The sequence below is a fragment of the Entelurus aequoreus genome, linkage group LG14, assembly GCF_033978785.1.
Source record: "Entelurus aequoreus isolate RoL-2023_Sb linkage group LG14, RoL_Eaeq_v1.1, whole genome shotgun sequence".
Lineage (NCBI taxonomy): Eukaryota > Metazoa > Chordata > Actinopteri > Syngnathiformes > Syngnathidae > Entelurus > Entelurus aequoreus.
In genome coordinates, this window is record NC_084744.1 from 59,407,844 (window position 1) to 59,425,343 (window position 17,500).

At 35.1% G+C, this 17,500-nt stretch overlaps 1 protein-coding gene across 1 annotated transcript in view; it reads left to right on the forward strand.

Moving 5' to 3' along the window:
• LOC133664307 (homeobox protein Mohawk-like) overlaps positions 1–17,500 on the forward strand; it is a 38,859-nt gene that overhangs the window by 12,387 nt on the left and 8,972 nt on the right. Inside the window, exon 4 of the mRNA XM_062068815.1 lies at positions 1–143. This exon is cut by the window's left edge and continues 154 nt beyond it. Coding sequence (XP_061924799.1) covers positions 1–143 — 143 coding nt within the window. The remainder of the gene's footprint in view (positions 144–17,500) is intronic.

Sequence of the window (17,500 nt, forward strand, 5' to 3'; positions counted from 1 at the left end):
ACACATGATGGCGGGCCAGGCCGACGGCGTGGCGCTGATGAGGAGGAACCACTCGGAGTCGTTCAGTTCCAACGAGTGCGATCGCGACGTCGTGTCGCCGGCGTCCTCCTATGAGACGGAGACCAACTTCATCTACCGCATGGGTGAGTGACACACATTGGTTTTTAACGCTAATATGTTCAAGTCAAATTTAAATGGAATGGAGAAAAAAAAGGGATATGGTGTCTATTAAGGTTAAAAATCAGGATCGGTCCCCTTTCGCGATGGGTACTGTTGCGTCGGACCGGTCTTCCTCTCAGGGAATAAAAGACACTGGTCAATCCCAAATTATTTCGGATGACATATATGTTGAGTAATTGGACCACCAAGACAGAATAGCAATAATACCAAGTTTTACTAAAGCTTTAGGAGACCAGCCCTACAATGCGTTAATAGCGGCATCAAAAAGAGGTCTGAAAATCAAACGTAAAGAGTCACCTTATTTAGTATGAAAAAAGCCCCCCCCCCCCCCCAGAAAGAAATAACAGCCTTATTGTTCTAAACTGATAAGGTAAAAAGGGAGTACATTATACTCCCAATACAAATTTCAGCACCTTCAAGGTGAAACACAGAGTTTACTAGCGGACATAAGACACAAGCACAAAGTGTACACATGGGAAAATATTAGTTGCATTAAACATGACTATTGATAAAGAAAGAACTCTTAAAAATATCTCATTCTCACAGTACCAAATTTGGTACTTTTATAGGGACCGACCAAATTCCGAAAATTCCGAAAATCAAACGTGTTTCTTAACCATAGTTTCTCAGCTGTGGTCCGTACGGTACTCAGTTGTAATACACCATTCCACCACTTGTGGCAGTAATGACAATCCCAAACAAACAGAAGAAGTCTGGGGACAAAGTCATTGAGAAGTTTCTTAAGCGCAAAAAATGATGACTAAAGTGGTGAAGCTGTATTTTCAATTTTATTGACAGTTTAGTTAATAAACATATTTATTAATATTTATGTATTTTAGCATTAAATAATTGTATGCATTTTTCATCCTTTATTTATAAGTCCTTTCTTACTGGCTATATTGGGTCAGTACTAATTCTTCTAAATCAGCCTGACCTAAGCCTAAGGTTTATGTGTTAAATAAATAATAATATTTGTAATTAAAACATGGTTTCATATCGTTTGACAAGGTTGTAAACTACCGTAAGTAAGTTAGATATAATTATTGAATTCGAATTAAAATCAAGAGTCATTTGACTAATTCAGTGTTAATATCTGAGTGGGCCACAGGCCTCTCTGTAGTGGAAATGTTGGGCCCCGAGGTCAAAAAGTTTAAGAACCCCTGCCTCAATGTAAAGTAACAAACAAGCAAGTATGCCTAAATAAAAAAAACGCTTTAACATTAATTATGGCTCCACTTTTCCAAAAAATCTGCTAGCTTGACGTTGCCAAATACATGCTACAAATTAGCATTATAGATTTTACATGGCAATTTCAACGCCTCCACGTTTGACTAAGATGCACGTTACAATCGAACAGCAAGGGTGCAGTAAGTACAAAAACTTACAGTACAAACACTTTGTAGGGCGCAACGTTAGACTCGGCTGGCACATTCATCTTCATGGCAAAGACTACTTCCTAGCTAGGCAACACACCGTAGCCTTCACACGACTGCTCTCTAACGTCTTAATACTGTGTAATACCTATCATACTGTATAATACTTATAATACTGTATAATACCTATAATACTGTATAATACTTATAATACTGTATAATACCTATCATACTGTACAATACTTATAATACCGTATAATACTTATAATACTGTATAATACCTATCATACTGTATAATACTTATAATACCTATAATATTGTATAATACTTATAATACTGTATACTTATAATACCAATAATACTGTATAATACTTATAATACTGTATAATACCTATCATAGTGTATAATATTTATAATACTGTATAATACTTATAATACTGTATAATACCTATCATAGTGTATAATACTTTTAATACTGTATAATACTTATAATACTGTATAATACCTGTAATACTGTATAATACTTATAATACTTGCAAATGAGACTCAGAAGGGTATGACGAAAACAAGATATAACAATCGGACTGCACAGTTGTCATAATCATCTCATTTTTAAATTTTACATTAAAAAAACGATTTTATTAATAAATAATAAACATTTATTAGCACACACAAAAGTAGCAAAAACTGGTAGAGTTGAGTATCGGTATCAACTCCCGGGGACTGAAAATGGATGTTGTTGTTTGTCAACTACTTAAACAGTTTCCTCATCATTTTGTGGCCCCCAAAAAGAACAAGATTCTGTCCCGGTTCTAAATCAATTCATAATTTTCAAAAATCTATTTACAAAAATGAATTAAATAAAGCCCTATTTTTTTAAGTATTATTTATTTATTTTTTATAGGAATCAATTTTTTCTATCCATTTCTAACATGTCCTTAATAATTATATCTAGCCTACTAACAGTTTGACAGGATAAACCTCGTCAAATTGTATGAAATCACGCGGTAATCACAAATATTTTTTATTTAAACACATAAACTTAAGGCTTAGGCCAGGCTGATTAGAAAAATAAATACTAACCAAATATACTGCATAAGAAGGCACTCCTAAATAACTGATAGAAAATACAATTATGTTGTACAAAAATAAACTGAATTCATAATGGATATGTTTTTTAATATAATTAAAGTGCAAATGAAAGTACAGCTTCACCACTTTAGTCATAATTTTTGCGCTTAAAAAGATTCTCTATGACTTTAGCGCCAGACTTCTTCTGTTTGTTTGATATTGTCATGACTGCCACAAGTGGTGGAAAAGTGTATTGCAACGGAGTATCATACGGACCACAGCTGAGAAACAGATATTTTTTGGCTACCCTCTAGATCAGACCTGGGCAAATGAAGGCCCGTTAAGCTTTTCAATCTGGCCCGCCGGACATTACCAAATATTTTTTTTTAGATCTTTAAGATGGAAACTGTAGCTGCCATTATGATGTGCAGTGATGTTTTCAAATGACTGCGAGTCTTGAACTATACAAAGTATTTCAATGGTTGCAATCTGCAATTTTGCATGATGTACTAGTTACTATGGTAATCTAATTACCTACTATGGTAATCTAAGTCACAGCAGCTCAGACGAGGCACCAAGCAGTGTGGGTGGGGAGCGTTTCCACAGAGTGGCCAGCCTGAAATGCGGGTGTCAGGGACAGACGCGAAAGGAGATTTTTACAACAAAGTTCTAAAGCTTAGTGATACATCACATATATCAGATTGTAGTTGGAGGTTTTTTTTACCCTTCGCGTTCATATTTCGCTGTGTTTGTTGCATTTTGCTTGATTTTAAAATATTTTGATCAAGAGGAGGGGTGACGTTCATATGTTGTCAATATTCAGTGTTTTATCGGCCGTAGTTAATATTGTAAATCCCACATTCTTTATTTTCATGTACATTCTGGGTGTCTCGTTCAGTAAAAAAAAAATTAAAATTATATTCCGTTTTTTTAAAGGTGGTGTGTCATAACATTTTTAGCATTCAATCAGACATTATTGTGAGGTTTTGTATTAGTGTTCCTAAAAATAATCCCACGCACACAGCAGATATTCACAGCTTACATATATATACGTATGTATGTTTGTACAGTCGTGGTCAAAAGTTGACATACACGTGTAAAGAACATAATGTCATGGCTGTCTTGAGTTTCCAATCATTTCTGCAACTCTTATTTTGTTGTGATAGAGTGATTGGAGCACATACTTGTTGGTCACAAAAAACATGAAGTTTGTTTCTTTTATGAATTTATTATGGGTCTACTGAAAATGTGAGCAAATCTGCTGGGTCAAAAGTATACATACAGCAATGTTAATATTTGCTTACATGTCCCTTGGCAAGTTTCACTGCAATAAGGCGCTTTTGGTAGCCACCCACAAGCTTCTGCTTAAATTTTTGACCACTCCTCTTGATAAAATTGGTGCAGTTCAGCTAAATGTGTTGGTTTTCTGACATGGACTTGTTTCTTCAGCATTGTCCACATGTTTAAGTCAAGACTTTGGGAAGGCCATTCTAAAACCTTCATTCTAGCCTGATTTAGCCATTCCTTTACCACTTTTGACGTGTGTTTGGGGTCATTGTCCTGTTGGAACACCCAACTGCGCCCAAGACCCAACCTCCGGGCTGATGATTTTAGGTTGTCCTGAAGAATTTGGAGGTAATCCTCCTTTTTCATTGTCCCATTTACTCTCTGTAAAGCACCAGTTCCATTGGCAGCAAAACAGGCCCAGAGCGTAATACTACCACCATCCTGCTTGACGGTAGGAATGGTGTTCCTGGGATTAAAAGCCTCACTTTTTCTCCTCCAAACATATTGCTGGGTATTGTGGCCAAACAGCTCAATTTTTGTTACATCTGACCACAGAACTTTCCTCCAGAAGGTCTTATCTTTGTCCATGTGATGCGAGATTAAACAAAAATTGTCAGTAGACCCATAATAAATTCATAAAAGAACCAAACTTCATGAATGTTTTTTGTGGCCAACAAGTATGTGCTCCAATCACTCTATCACAAAAAATAAGAGTGGTAAAAATGATTGGAAACTCAAGACAGCCATGACATTATGTTCTTTACAAGTGTATGTCAACTTTTGACCACGACTATATACTTACATCATGTATATAAAACCCAAATGGAGGTATTTGGATGTTTTTTTTTAGTGACTCTATAGGCAGAATTGATCGGCTCCCACAGGTTCCATCCTAAGCGGACTTTTGATCGCATTTATTTAATATTTAGAATGCATTTGAAAAAATAAGATAAAATCAATCCACCGTCATGTCTTTCATAATGATTGTGAACGATACGCACAATTCCAAAAAAAAAAAAGTGCAGTTCCTGTCAGGTTCAAACACTGATGACATCTACTAAACAAGACAAGAAGCAAGGAATTAAACAGAGACCGAATTAAATTTGGCTCAATTGAGGAGAGACATCTGGACTGTACTCTTTGCACAGTCTTACCACTCTCTGACGAAAGATTGTACGCATCCTCTTTTATTTGGACTTTCCTTGATTACATGGCAACAGCTGTTTCTAAGGGAGAGGGGTCGTAAACAGCCATCGCCTTTGATTACAAACAGTTAAAAGAAAAGGTCGTAAAACAGTTGAAAGAAAAGGTCGATTGGAGGAAAGTCTGGTCCTGCTTCCTCTCCGCTTTGTAGCCACGCTCTGGATTCATTTGGCGAACCAAATTCATTCATGTTTTTTGTGACCAACAAGTATGTGCTCTAATCACTCTATCACAAAAAACTAAGAGTTGTAGAAATGATTGGAAACTCAAGACAGCCATGACATTATGTTCTTTACAAGTGTATGTCAACTTTTGACCACGACTGTATATGTATATATAGTATACATATGTATAGATAGATAGATATACCGGCCCCCAGACACATTTTTATTTCTAACTTTGGCTCCCCCGAGTCAAAATAATTGCCCATGCCTGCTCTAGGGAGCGCTCGCGGCCCAAAATCGGGCCCTGGCCCTATAGTTAAGAAACCCTGTGTTATATTCAGTAGTTCAAAGTTTATATTTCCCTAAAAAAAACTGTCCAGTAAAGCCAAAACACAACATGATTCTCCAGGGTTCCCTGCCGTTTATAAATGGCTGCTATTCCACTGCAACATTTCATTATTTGGTTTTCTACGACTCTGACACCCGGGTGCCCTTTTCCAACCAGTCCACAAGTTTGTCATGAACATTACTAAGAAAAAGTCATGCAGACGCTGCAATTTGACTTTTTTTTTAAAAATTGGACGGGGTTGATTCTGGAGAGTGCTTCTGCCGCACGCCACAGATATCGTTTCCATAGAGCGGAATGTGCCATGTGTTCCGCTTCAGCTGCTTGCCACGGTGGAAACGTCCACTCGGGTCCTCCGGCACCATTACAGAATATTTTGTTATATTCCCGAGGTGAAAAGTCCGAAATAGAGCTTAGTCAACACGGCGCACCAAAAAAACACGAATATCCATTTGGCGTCTTCCCACTCGACTTTTCTTCTTAAATCATCCCTGCTCTTATTGTGAAGTTCCATTTCAAGAACTGGGAAACAACCATTCATTGCTTACAAATCATGCGTTAAGTTCCTTTTTTTTTTACGACTCTCGGGCTGAGCTCGCCAGAAAACAAATACATGGTTCCAGTCTGAAGTGTTATTTCACCTTCTTGTGATCTGTGAAGACACTTTATCAAATCATAAAATAAAACGGTGATATAAATGATACAAAGACCTTAATTAGGGGTAAAGAGAGCTGTTAAAATTCAGGGCCACTGCAAGTTGTGAGTTGAAAGCATGCATCCCACAGGGCAGAGGTGTCAAACTCAAGGCGCGCAAACACCTGGAAATGGTATGTCAATAAAGTACTTAATATTTTCTCACTAAATATAATAGATTTTTTTCCTTCCCGGTCATGTCCTGTGTGGGTTTTGTTGTTATTCTTCTTAGTTTAGTGTATATTTATGTTGCCAGAACTACAGTCCTACCTTGTTTACGCTCTTGTTGCTAGAAGCGCACCAATTTCTGTTTGTTGACAAGTGTCTCCACCTGCTGCTGCCACTAATCGCTCCCCTTTATACAGTCGTGGTTAAAAATGTATATACACTTGTAAAGAACATAATGTCATGGCTGTCTTGAGTTTCCAATCATTTCTACAACTCTTATTTTTTTGTGATAGAGTGATTGGAGCACATACTTGTTGGTCACAAAAAAACGTTCATGAAGTTTGGTTTTTTTATGAATTTATTATGGGTCTACTGAAAATGTGAGCAAATCTAATGCTCAATTGTTGTTTTATCTGACATCACATGGACAAAGATAAGACCTTCTGTGGTCAGATGAAACAAAAATTGGGCTGTTTGGCCACAATACCCAGCAATATGTTTGGAGGAGAAAAGGTGAGGCCTTTAATCCCAGGAACACCACGCCTACCGTCAAGCATGGTGGTGGTAGTATTATGCTCTGGGCCTGTTTTGCTGCCAATGGAACTGGTGCTTTACAGAGAGTAAATGGGACAATGGAAAAGGAGGATTACCTCCAAATTCTTCAGGACGACCTAAAATCATCAGCCCAGAGGTTGGGTCTTGGGCGCAGTTGGGTGTTCCAACAGGACAATGACCCCAAACGCACGTCAAAAGTGGTAAAGGAATGGCTAAATCAGGCTAGAATTGAGATTTTAGAATGGCCTTCCCAAAGTCCTGACTTAAATGTGTGGACAATGCTGAAGAAACAAGTCCAGGTCAGAAAACCAACACATTTAGCTGAACTGCACCAATTTTGTCAAGAGGAGTGGTCAAAAATTCAACCAGAATCTTGCCAGATGTTACGTGTGGGGGGTCGCAGCTCACTGCGGGGTTCGTTCCCACGGGATGCAGACGGACCACTCCAGGCAGGACGTGCAGGTAGGAACATGATTTATTCTTGAAAATGAAAGAGGTACAAAAAACAGAAAACAAGCCGACGGAACAACGTGCCGATCGCACTCGAAGCTAAGGCTACCACTCAGCATAGAATAGAGACAAGCAATACTCACGTAACGGGTTGCATGTAGCAAACAAAGAAGCCAGGCAAAGGCAGGCTTAAATAATGCCTCTGATTAGTGATGGGGAAACAGGTGAGCGTCCCGAACACCAATCAGAGACAGGTGGAAATAATAAGCAACCATGGTAACTCAAAACAAACTCAAGAGTGCACAAAAACAGGAACTGAGGGAGTCCAAAACTAACAGAAAATAACAAAACATGATCCGGGGCACGGATCATAACACCAGAAGCTTGTGGATGGCTAGCAAAAGCGCCTTATTGCAGTGAAACTTGCCAAGGGACATGTAAGCAAATATTAACATTGCTGTATGTATACTTTTGACCCAGCACATCTGCTCACATTTTCAGTAGACTCATAATAAATTCATAAAAGAACCAAACTTCATGAATGTTTTTTTTGTGACCAACAAGTATGTGCTCCAATCACTCTATCACAAAAAAATAAAGAGTTGTAGAAATGATTGGAAACTCAAGACAGCCATGACATTATGTTTTTTACAAGTGTATGTAAACTTTTGATCGTGACTATATAAAGGGGAGCGATTAGTGGCAGCAGCAGGTGGAGACACTGCTGTATGTACTGCTTGAAATTGCATACCTTTTAAACTTTAAAAGTATCCAACATTGCAACAAATATTACAGTATATTATCATACTTTCCAAACGTGTTTTTGTCTCAATAAAAATACTTAACTTTACAGCAAACTACCCATCAAATTACCGTATTTTCCGGACCATAGGGCGCACCGGATTATAAGGCGCACTGCCGATGAATGGTCTATTTTTCATCTTTTTTCATATATAAGGCGCACCGGATTATAAGGCGCATTAAAGGAGTCATATTATTTTTTATTTTTTTCTAAATGTAAAAGACTTCCTTGTGGTCTACATAACATGTAATGGTGGTTCTTTGGTCAAAATGTTTTACAAATGGGGTTAACTGTTTTAATGACATACAGACTTTACTTAAATCAACAATGAGCAGCATCTCCTCACCCGGAAACAACCACACCCGGAAATGTGTCCCGTGGAAAACCGTACAAACCGGAACTCTCTAATAATATATGAAGTATTGTCATGTCAATGTAAAGCATTTAACTCGGAGAATGGACTTACCACTCATCTCCTTCCAGCTGCTTCTCCGTCAAACACACCATCAGCGGCTTCTCCGTATCTGCATAGACACATATATTCGCCATTTAGATAACATTTTAACATTCTTGGCAGATGTTAGGCTTGTTCTGCGTTCCTGTATGCGACATGAGTGATGAATAACATAAGTAGTCGTAGCACAGTCCCTTAGTAAAATTAAAGTGAGTAAAAGTGATATTCATTTTTCCGTTTGACTTACTATTTATTAGAATTGTGCATAGTTAATCCTTTTTACATGTAAAACTGTAAATATTCCAGGTAAAAAAGTGTTTTGTTTTAATATTTTCGGGGCCCTGGAACTGATTAGGTGGATTTGCATTGTAAAAAAATTGCATACAATTTGGTTTTCGAATGGATTAATGACGAAAACCGACATATGACTGTAATTATAAAAAGCGTGAAGGTATTTAAGGAATTTTAAACACTAACGTACCAAATAGCTATGGAATAACGTAGGACTTATTGTTGTTGTATCTAAGATGCTCAAACTAGCAGCTGGTTAGCTTAGCCCAGCACAAACTTTAAAGCTTACTACAACTTAAATAAAAAAAAGAGGAATTGTCAATAATCACCAGGAAGAAACGTACACGTATTATGAAGAAGAAAATAAATCAAGTATCAAAATAAAGATAGGCTTTTTTGTTGTGACACAATGCTAAGCTAGGCTAGTTAGCTAGCATGCACGCTGACTCAAATTAAATGTTGCCAACCTCTCAGTAAGGAACGTAGCTATTGGCTCTCCTAAAAGTCGACAACATCTCAAAGTGACTCAAATTAGTTACAGGCGAACTCACGCTTCAATTAGCGAAAGAAACCAACAAGCTAATAGGTCAAGTAGAGTTGTGGTTGCTCACCAGCTACAAAAGGATCAAGATGGCGTCTGAGAGGACGGTGGAGTGATCATAACACAAGTTTAAAAACAATATCTGCGTTCAAGTAGCTGAGATAGGCTTAAAAATACAAAGTATACATATATATATATATTTTAAAGTATACAGAATGTATTATTATTTTTATTTAAATTGGAATTTTTTTTTTTTTTTTGATTCACTTAACTTTTTTTGAAATCTAAAAAATATACATATATATTTTAAAGTATAAAACTACAGAAAAATATGTTTTTTGGTTGTTGTTTTTTTAATTGTATTTTTTATTTTTATTTTATTTTTTTATTTGGATTCACTTAACTTTTTTGAAAAATTAAAAATATACATGTATATTTTAAGTATTCAACTACAAAAATAAATAATTTTCTTTAAATTGCACTTATTTTTCTATTTTATCTATTTTTATTTGGATTCACTTAACTTTTTTGAAAAATAAAAAAATATACATATATATTTCAAAGTATAAAACTACAGAAATATATGTATTTTTTAATTCATTTATTTTTTAATTGTACTTATTTTTCTATTTTATTTATTTTTATTTGGATTCACTTAACTTTTTGGAAAAATAAAAAAATATACATATATATTTCAAAGTCTAAAACTACAGAAATAAATGTATTTTTAAAATGTCTTTATTTTTTTAATTGTACTTATTTTTCTATTTTATTTATTTTTATTTGGATTCACTTAACTTTAAAAAAAATTAAAATAAAAAATTAAAATAAAAAATAAAAATAAAAAATAAAATAAAATAAAAATAAAAATAAAAATATATATATATATATATATATATACATATGTATTTTAAAGTATAAAACTACAGAAATCTATGTATTTTTAAAAATTTTTAATTGTACTTATTTTTCTATCTTATTTATTTTTATTTGGATTCACTTAACTTTTTTGAAAAATAAAAAAATATATACATATATATTTCAAAGTATAAAACTACAGAAATAAATGTATTTTTTAAAATGTCTTCATTTTTTAATTGTACTTATTTTTCTATTCTATTTATTTTTATTTGGATTCACTTAGCTTTAAAAAATATATATATATATATATATATATATATATATATATACACACATATGTATTTTAAAGTATAAAACTACAGAAATATATGTATTTTTTAAAATGTATTTATTTTTAATTGTACTTATTTTTTGTATTTTATTTGGATTCACTTAAAGGCCTACTGAAAGCCACTACTACCGACCACGCAGTCTGATAGTTTATATATCAATGATGAAATCTTAACATTATAACACATGCCAATACGGCCGGGTTAACTTATAAAGTGACATTTTAAATTTGCCGCTAAACTTCCGGTTCGAAACGCCTCTGAGGATGACGTATGCGCGTGACGTAGCCCGGCGAACACGGGTATGCCTTCCACATTGAAGTCGATACGAAAAAGCTCTGTTTTCATTTCATAATTCCACAGTATTCTGGACATCTGTGTTCGTGAATCTGTTTCAATCATGTTCATTGCATTATGGAGAAGGAAGCCAAGCAAGCAAAGAAGAAAGTTGTCGGTGCGAAATGGACGTATTTTTCGAACGTAGTCAGCCACAACAGTACACAGCCGGCGCTTCTTTGTTTACATTCCCGAAAGATGCAGTCAAGATGGAAGAACTCGGATAACAGAGACTCTAACCAGGAGGACTTTTGATTTGGATACACAGACGCCTGTAGAGAACTGGGACAACACAGACTCTTACCAGGATTACTTTGATTTGGATGACAAAGACGCAGACGTGCTACTGTGAGTATGCAGCTTTGGCTTTTTTTTGCGTATGTACGTAACTTTTTTAAAATATATAAGCTTTATGAACCTTGGGTTAGGTGAACGGTCTTTTGGGCTGAGTGATTGTGTGTGTTGATCATGTGTTTGAATTGTATTGGCGTGTTCTATGGAGCTAGGAGCTAGCAGAGGAGCTAGCATAACACGTACCGTACCTACGTGCGCGTCACGTACGTAACTTTTTAAAAATATATAAGCTTTATGAACCTTGGATTAGGTGAACGGTCTTTTGGGCTGAGTGATTGTGTGTGTTGATCATGTGTTTGAATTGTATTGGCGTGTTCTATGGAGCTAGGAGCTAGCAGAGGAGCTAGCATAACACATACCGTACCTACGTGCGCGTCACGTACGTAACTTTTTAAAAATATATAAGCTTTATGAACCTTGGGTTAGGTGAACGGTCTTTTGGGCTGAGTGATTGTGTGTGTTGATCAGGTGTTTGAATTGTATTGGCGTGTTCTATGGAGCTAGGAGCTAGCAGAGGAGCTAGGAGCTAGCATAACAAACACGCAGGTGTTATTATGCAGGATTAATTTGTGGCATATTAAATATAAGCCTGGTTGTGTTGTGGCTAATAGAGTATATATATGTCTTGTGTTTATTTACTGTTGTAGTCATTCCCAGCTGAATATCAGGTACCGTGAGTATGCAGCCTTGGCTGCTAAACATTCGATAACTTGACCGTATGTGCGCGTCACGTACGTAACTTTTTAAAAATATATAAGCTTTATGAACCTTGGGTTAAGGAAACGGTCTTTTGGGCTGAGTGATGGTGTGTGTTGATCAGGTGTTTGAATTGTATTGGCGTGTTCTATGGAGCTAGGAGCTAGCAGAGGAGCTAGGAGCTAGCATAACAAACACGCAGGTGTTTTTATGCAGGATTAATTTGTGGCATATTAAATATAAGCCTGGTTGTGTTGTGGCTAATAGAGTATATATATGTCTTGTGTTTATTTACTGTTGTAGTCATTCCCAGCTGAATATCAGGTCACCCCCGGCTCTTACAGCATCTTCCCTATCTGAATAGCTTCAACTCCCCACTAGTCCTTCACTTGCACTTTACTCATCCACAAATCTTTCATCCTCGCTCAAATTAATGGGGAAATTGTCGCTTTCTCGGTCCGAATCTCTCTCACTTCATGCGGCCATCATTGTAAACAATAGGGAACTTTGCGTATATGTTCAACTGACTACGTCACGCTACTTCCGGTAGGGGCAAGCCTTTTTTTTATCAGATACCAAAAGTTGCAATCTTTATCGTCGTTGTTCTATACTAAATCCTTTCAGCAAAAATATGGCAATATCGCGAAATGATCAAGTATGACACATAGAATAGATCTGCTATCCCCGTTTAAATAAAAAAAATTCATTTCAGTAGGCCTTTAACTTTCTTAAATATATATATATATACCTGTATATATATATATATATACCTGTATATATATATATATATATATATATATATATATATATATATATATATATATATATATATATATATATATATATATATATATATATATATATATATATATATATATATATATATATTTTTTTTTTTTTTTTTTTTTTTTTTTAAAGTATAAAACTACAGAAATATATGTTTTTTTTTTTAATTTATTTTTTTTAAATTGTATTTATTTCTTTTTTTTTAATTTGGGTTCACTTTTCGGGCTCATTATGCTGAAGCATTATTTTCAAACTGTGGTACGCCAAATAATCACTTGATTAAAGTACAGTGTTTTATTTTCCTACATTCAAACACAGTGTTACTGTTCAAACTGTGTCTAATTTATTATTAAACATACTTATTTTTAATGAATACATAGGCCTGCTACGCTACTGTACTTTAATGTTGGTCATTATGGTGGTACTTGGAGAGCCATGTGTTTTCTAAGGGTGGCGCTTGGTGAAAAAAAGCGTATACACACCAGGTATGGTATTGGTAGTATCATTTTCTACTCACATTAGTGTGTCCTAATATTTATTGTAGTTGTATTTATACTTTTTAAATCCATTAATGCATTTTATTCTTCCCTATTATTTGTGTATTTTTTTCTATAATGTTAAAATGCTCCACAATTTTTTTAGGTGAAGGAAAATACAAACTAGTGATGTCACCGCCAAAGCATGAAAATACGGCACAGCCTTATGGAATGTTTATAAATTATAGCCAATATTTCAGAATAATTCCCATTAATAGAGTAATATGTGTGTGGAATAAACTCATTTTCATGGTGGGCCACATCGCTGATACCAAAGCCCTTGGAGGGCCGCTTCATGATAATATTACACAGTTTTTTTTATTATTATTATTATCGTTATTTACCAACTAACTAATGGAAACCCTGCTTTGGAATCAAAAGTAAAAGTGAAATTTCATTTAAACTTAATTTCAGCTGGTGTAAAATTTTAGGGTTTGAAGGACACAGGGGCAAGAAATACAGTAGGAACGGGAATGACAAGGCACTATTTGGTTTACCTGACACATGAAACGTGACCAATTGCGGGAGTGCACTATCCACTTTAGCCGACATTCCAACTTTTACCACAGTGTCAGTTGCTATGTAGAGTGGCGCTTTCCCTTATTTTCAGCAGATTGCATTGCAAAAAGATTAACCCCTCCTCTTCCTCTCATGCGAGATCCACCCAGGAATGGGGCCGTGTAAATCCCTTTCCTCCTGTAGCTTGTTGCATCAAATAATTTTGAGTCAAGAGCAGCATTTGCATGCCTTCATGCAAAATTTAGATACATTAATCAACTAGATGAGGCAATTCCCGAAGGAATTGCGTTTAATGCTCCAATGCAGAAGTTAAACAGAAATCCTGGAATTTTTTTTTTTAGAATTGTTGAAGTAGCGCACACAATTCCCAAACAGGCTGAATATTTTGAAGTTGGAACGTTTAGAATCAGATAAAAAATGTGGGAGTTGTGGAACTTTGAAGAATGTCCCCTTAATTTCAATGGGAATTTCATGGAAATTTGGGGATTTTGGGAAAAGCGGGAATTTTGGGGAAAATGGTAAAAAACTTGAATGGGTTGAAATGGTTGGTGTTGGAATTTTTCAAATCGGTCGAGAAATGTTGAATCAGTAACATGTTGAATGCTATTACGGAATTTCTGGAATTTGGGGAAAACCGGGAATTTTATCCAGTTAAAAAAAATGGTTGAAGTGGGTTAAAAAATGTGGGAGGAGTAGTCGACAGAAAAAGGGGTGGAAATAAGGCTTTGGAAAACCAGGAATTCTGGAAAATCCTGGAAATTTTTTTAACTTGGAAAAAGAGTGGTTTGAATTTCCAGAATGAGTGGAATATGTTGAAGGTAGAATGGTTTGAATCGGTTGAAAAATGTGGAAATGGTGAAAGTTTGAAAAATGGCCAATTCATTTTAAATGGGAAAAATGTCCCGAAAAACCGGTAAATATGGGAAATCCGGGAATTTTTTTTATAATTATTGAAGTAGAGCACACAATTCCTGAACAGGATAAATATATTTTGAAGTCGGAACAGTTTGAATCAGATGAAAAATGTGGGAATTGTGGAACTTTGAAGAATGTCCCATTGATTTCAATGGAAATGTTATGAAAATTTGGAAATTTCGGGAAGAGCTGGATTTTTTTTGAAAATGGTTAAAAAAAAACTTGAATGGTCCGAATGAGTTGAAATGGTTGGTGTTAAAAAAAATTCAAATCGGTCGAGAAATGTTGGTGTAGTAACATTTTTAATTTAGAAATGGTATTAAGGAACTCCTGGAAATTCGGAAAAACCGGAAACTTTACCAGTTCAAAGAACGACTTAGCTTTTTGTCCTGATTGAGAGGAATGTTTTGACGGTGGAACGGTTGAAGTAGGTTGAAAAATGTGGGAGGAGTAGTCGACAGAAAAAAGGGTGGAAATAGGGACATTGGAAAACCAGGAATTCTGGAAAATGCTGGAATGTTTTTAAACTGGCAAAAAGAGTAATTTAAATTTCCAGAATAGTGGAATGTGTTGAAGGTGGAATGGTTCGAATCGGTTGAAAAATGTGAAAATGGTGAAAGTTTGAAAAATGGCCTATTCATTTTAAATGGGAAAAATGTCCCGGAAAACCTGGAATTATGGCAAATCCGGGAATTATTTTAGAATTATTGAAGTAGAGCACACAATTCCTGAACAGGCTGAATATTTTGAAGTTGGAACAGTTTGAATCAGATGAGAAATGTGTGACTTGTGGAAGTTTGAAGAAAGTCCCATTGATTTCAATGGAAATTTTATGAAAATTTGGGAATTTCGGGAAAAGCATTATTTTTTTGGAAAATGGTAAAAATAATAATAATAATAATGTTCTAAATGAGTTGAAATGGGTGGTGTTACAATTTTTCAAATCGGTCAGGAACATTTTTAATTGAGAAATGGTATTAAGGAACTTCTGGAATTTCGGGAAAACCGGGAATTTATTTATTTTTATTTTTTTTTAAATGGTAAAAAACTTAAATGGTCTGTATGAGTTGAAATGGTTGGTATTGGAATTTGTCAAATCGGTCAAGAAATGTTGAAGAAGTAACATGTTCAATTGAAAAATGGTATTACGGAATTCCTGGAATTTTGGGAAAACCGGGAATTTTTCCAGTTAAAAAAAAAAAACCTTCGTTTTTTTGTCCTAATTAAGAGGAATGTTTTGACAGTGGAACAGTTGAAGTAGGTTGAAAAATGTGGTAGGAGTAGTCGACAGAAGGGTGGAAATAGGGCATTTGGAAAACCAGGATTTCTGGAAAATCCTGGAATGTTTTTAAACTGGCAAAAAGAGTAGTTTAAATTTCCAGAATGGTGGAATGTGTTGAAGGTGGAATGGTTTGAATAAGTTGAAAAACGTGGAAATGGTGAAAGTTTGAAAAATGGCCAATTCATTTAAAATGGGACAAATGTCCCGGAAAACCTGGAATTATGGCAAATCCGGGAATTATTTTAGAATTATTGAAGTAGAGCACACAATTCCTGAACAGGCTGAATATTTTGAAGTTGGAACAGTTTGAATCAGATGAGAAATGTGTGACTTGTGGAAGTTTGAAGAAAGTCCCATTGATTTCAATGGAAATTTTATGAAAATTTGGGAATTTCGGGAAAAGCATTATTTTTTTGGAAAATGGTAAAAATAATAATAATAATAATGTTCTAAATGAGTTGAAATGGGTGGTGTTACAATTTTTCAAATCGGTCGAGAACATTTTTAATTGAGAAATGGTATTAAGGAACTTCTGGAATTTCGGGAAAACCGGGAATTTTTTTTTTTTTTTTTAAATGGTAAAAAACTTAAATGGTCTGTATGAGTTGAAATGGTTGGTATTGGAATTTTTCAAATCGGTCAAGAAATGTTGAAGAAGTAACATGTTGAATTGAAAAATGGTATTACGGAATTCCTGGAATTTTGGGAAAACCGGGAATTTTTCCAGTTCAAAAAATAACTTAGTTTTTTGTCTTAATTAAGAGGAATGATTTGATGGTGGAATGGTTGAAGTGGGAGGACAGAAAAAAGGGTGGGAATAGGGCTTTGGAAATGGTTGATGTTGGAATTTTTCAAATCAGTTGAGAAATGTTGAAGTAGTAACATGTTGAATTGAGAAATGGTGTTACGGAATTCCTGGAATTTTGAGAAAACCGGGAATTTTTACAGTTAAAAAAAACAATTTCGTTTTTTGTCGTAATTAAGAGGAATGATTTGACGGTGGAACGGTTGAGTGTGTTAAAAAAATGTGTGAGGAGTAGTCGACAGAAAAAAGGGTGGAAATAGGGCTTTAAAAAACAAAAATTCTGGAAAATCCTGGAGTTTTTTTTAACTTGGAAAAAGGGTAGTTTAAATTTCCAGAATGGTGGAATGTGTCGAAGGTGAAATGGTTGGAATCGGTTGAAAAATTTGGAAATAGTGAAAGTTTGAAAAATGGCCTATTCATTTTGAATGGGAAAAATGTCCCGGAAAACCTGGAATTCTGGAAAATCTGGGAATTTGAGGAATTTTTCAAGGAAAAGCCCGCAA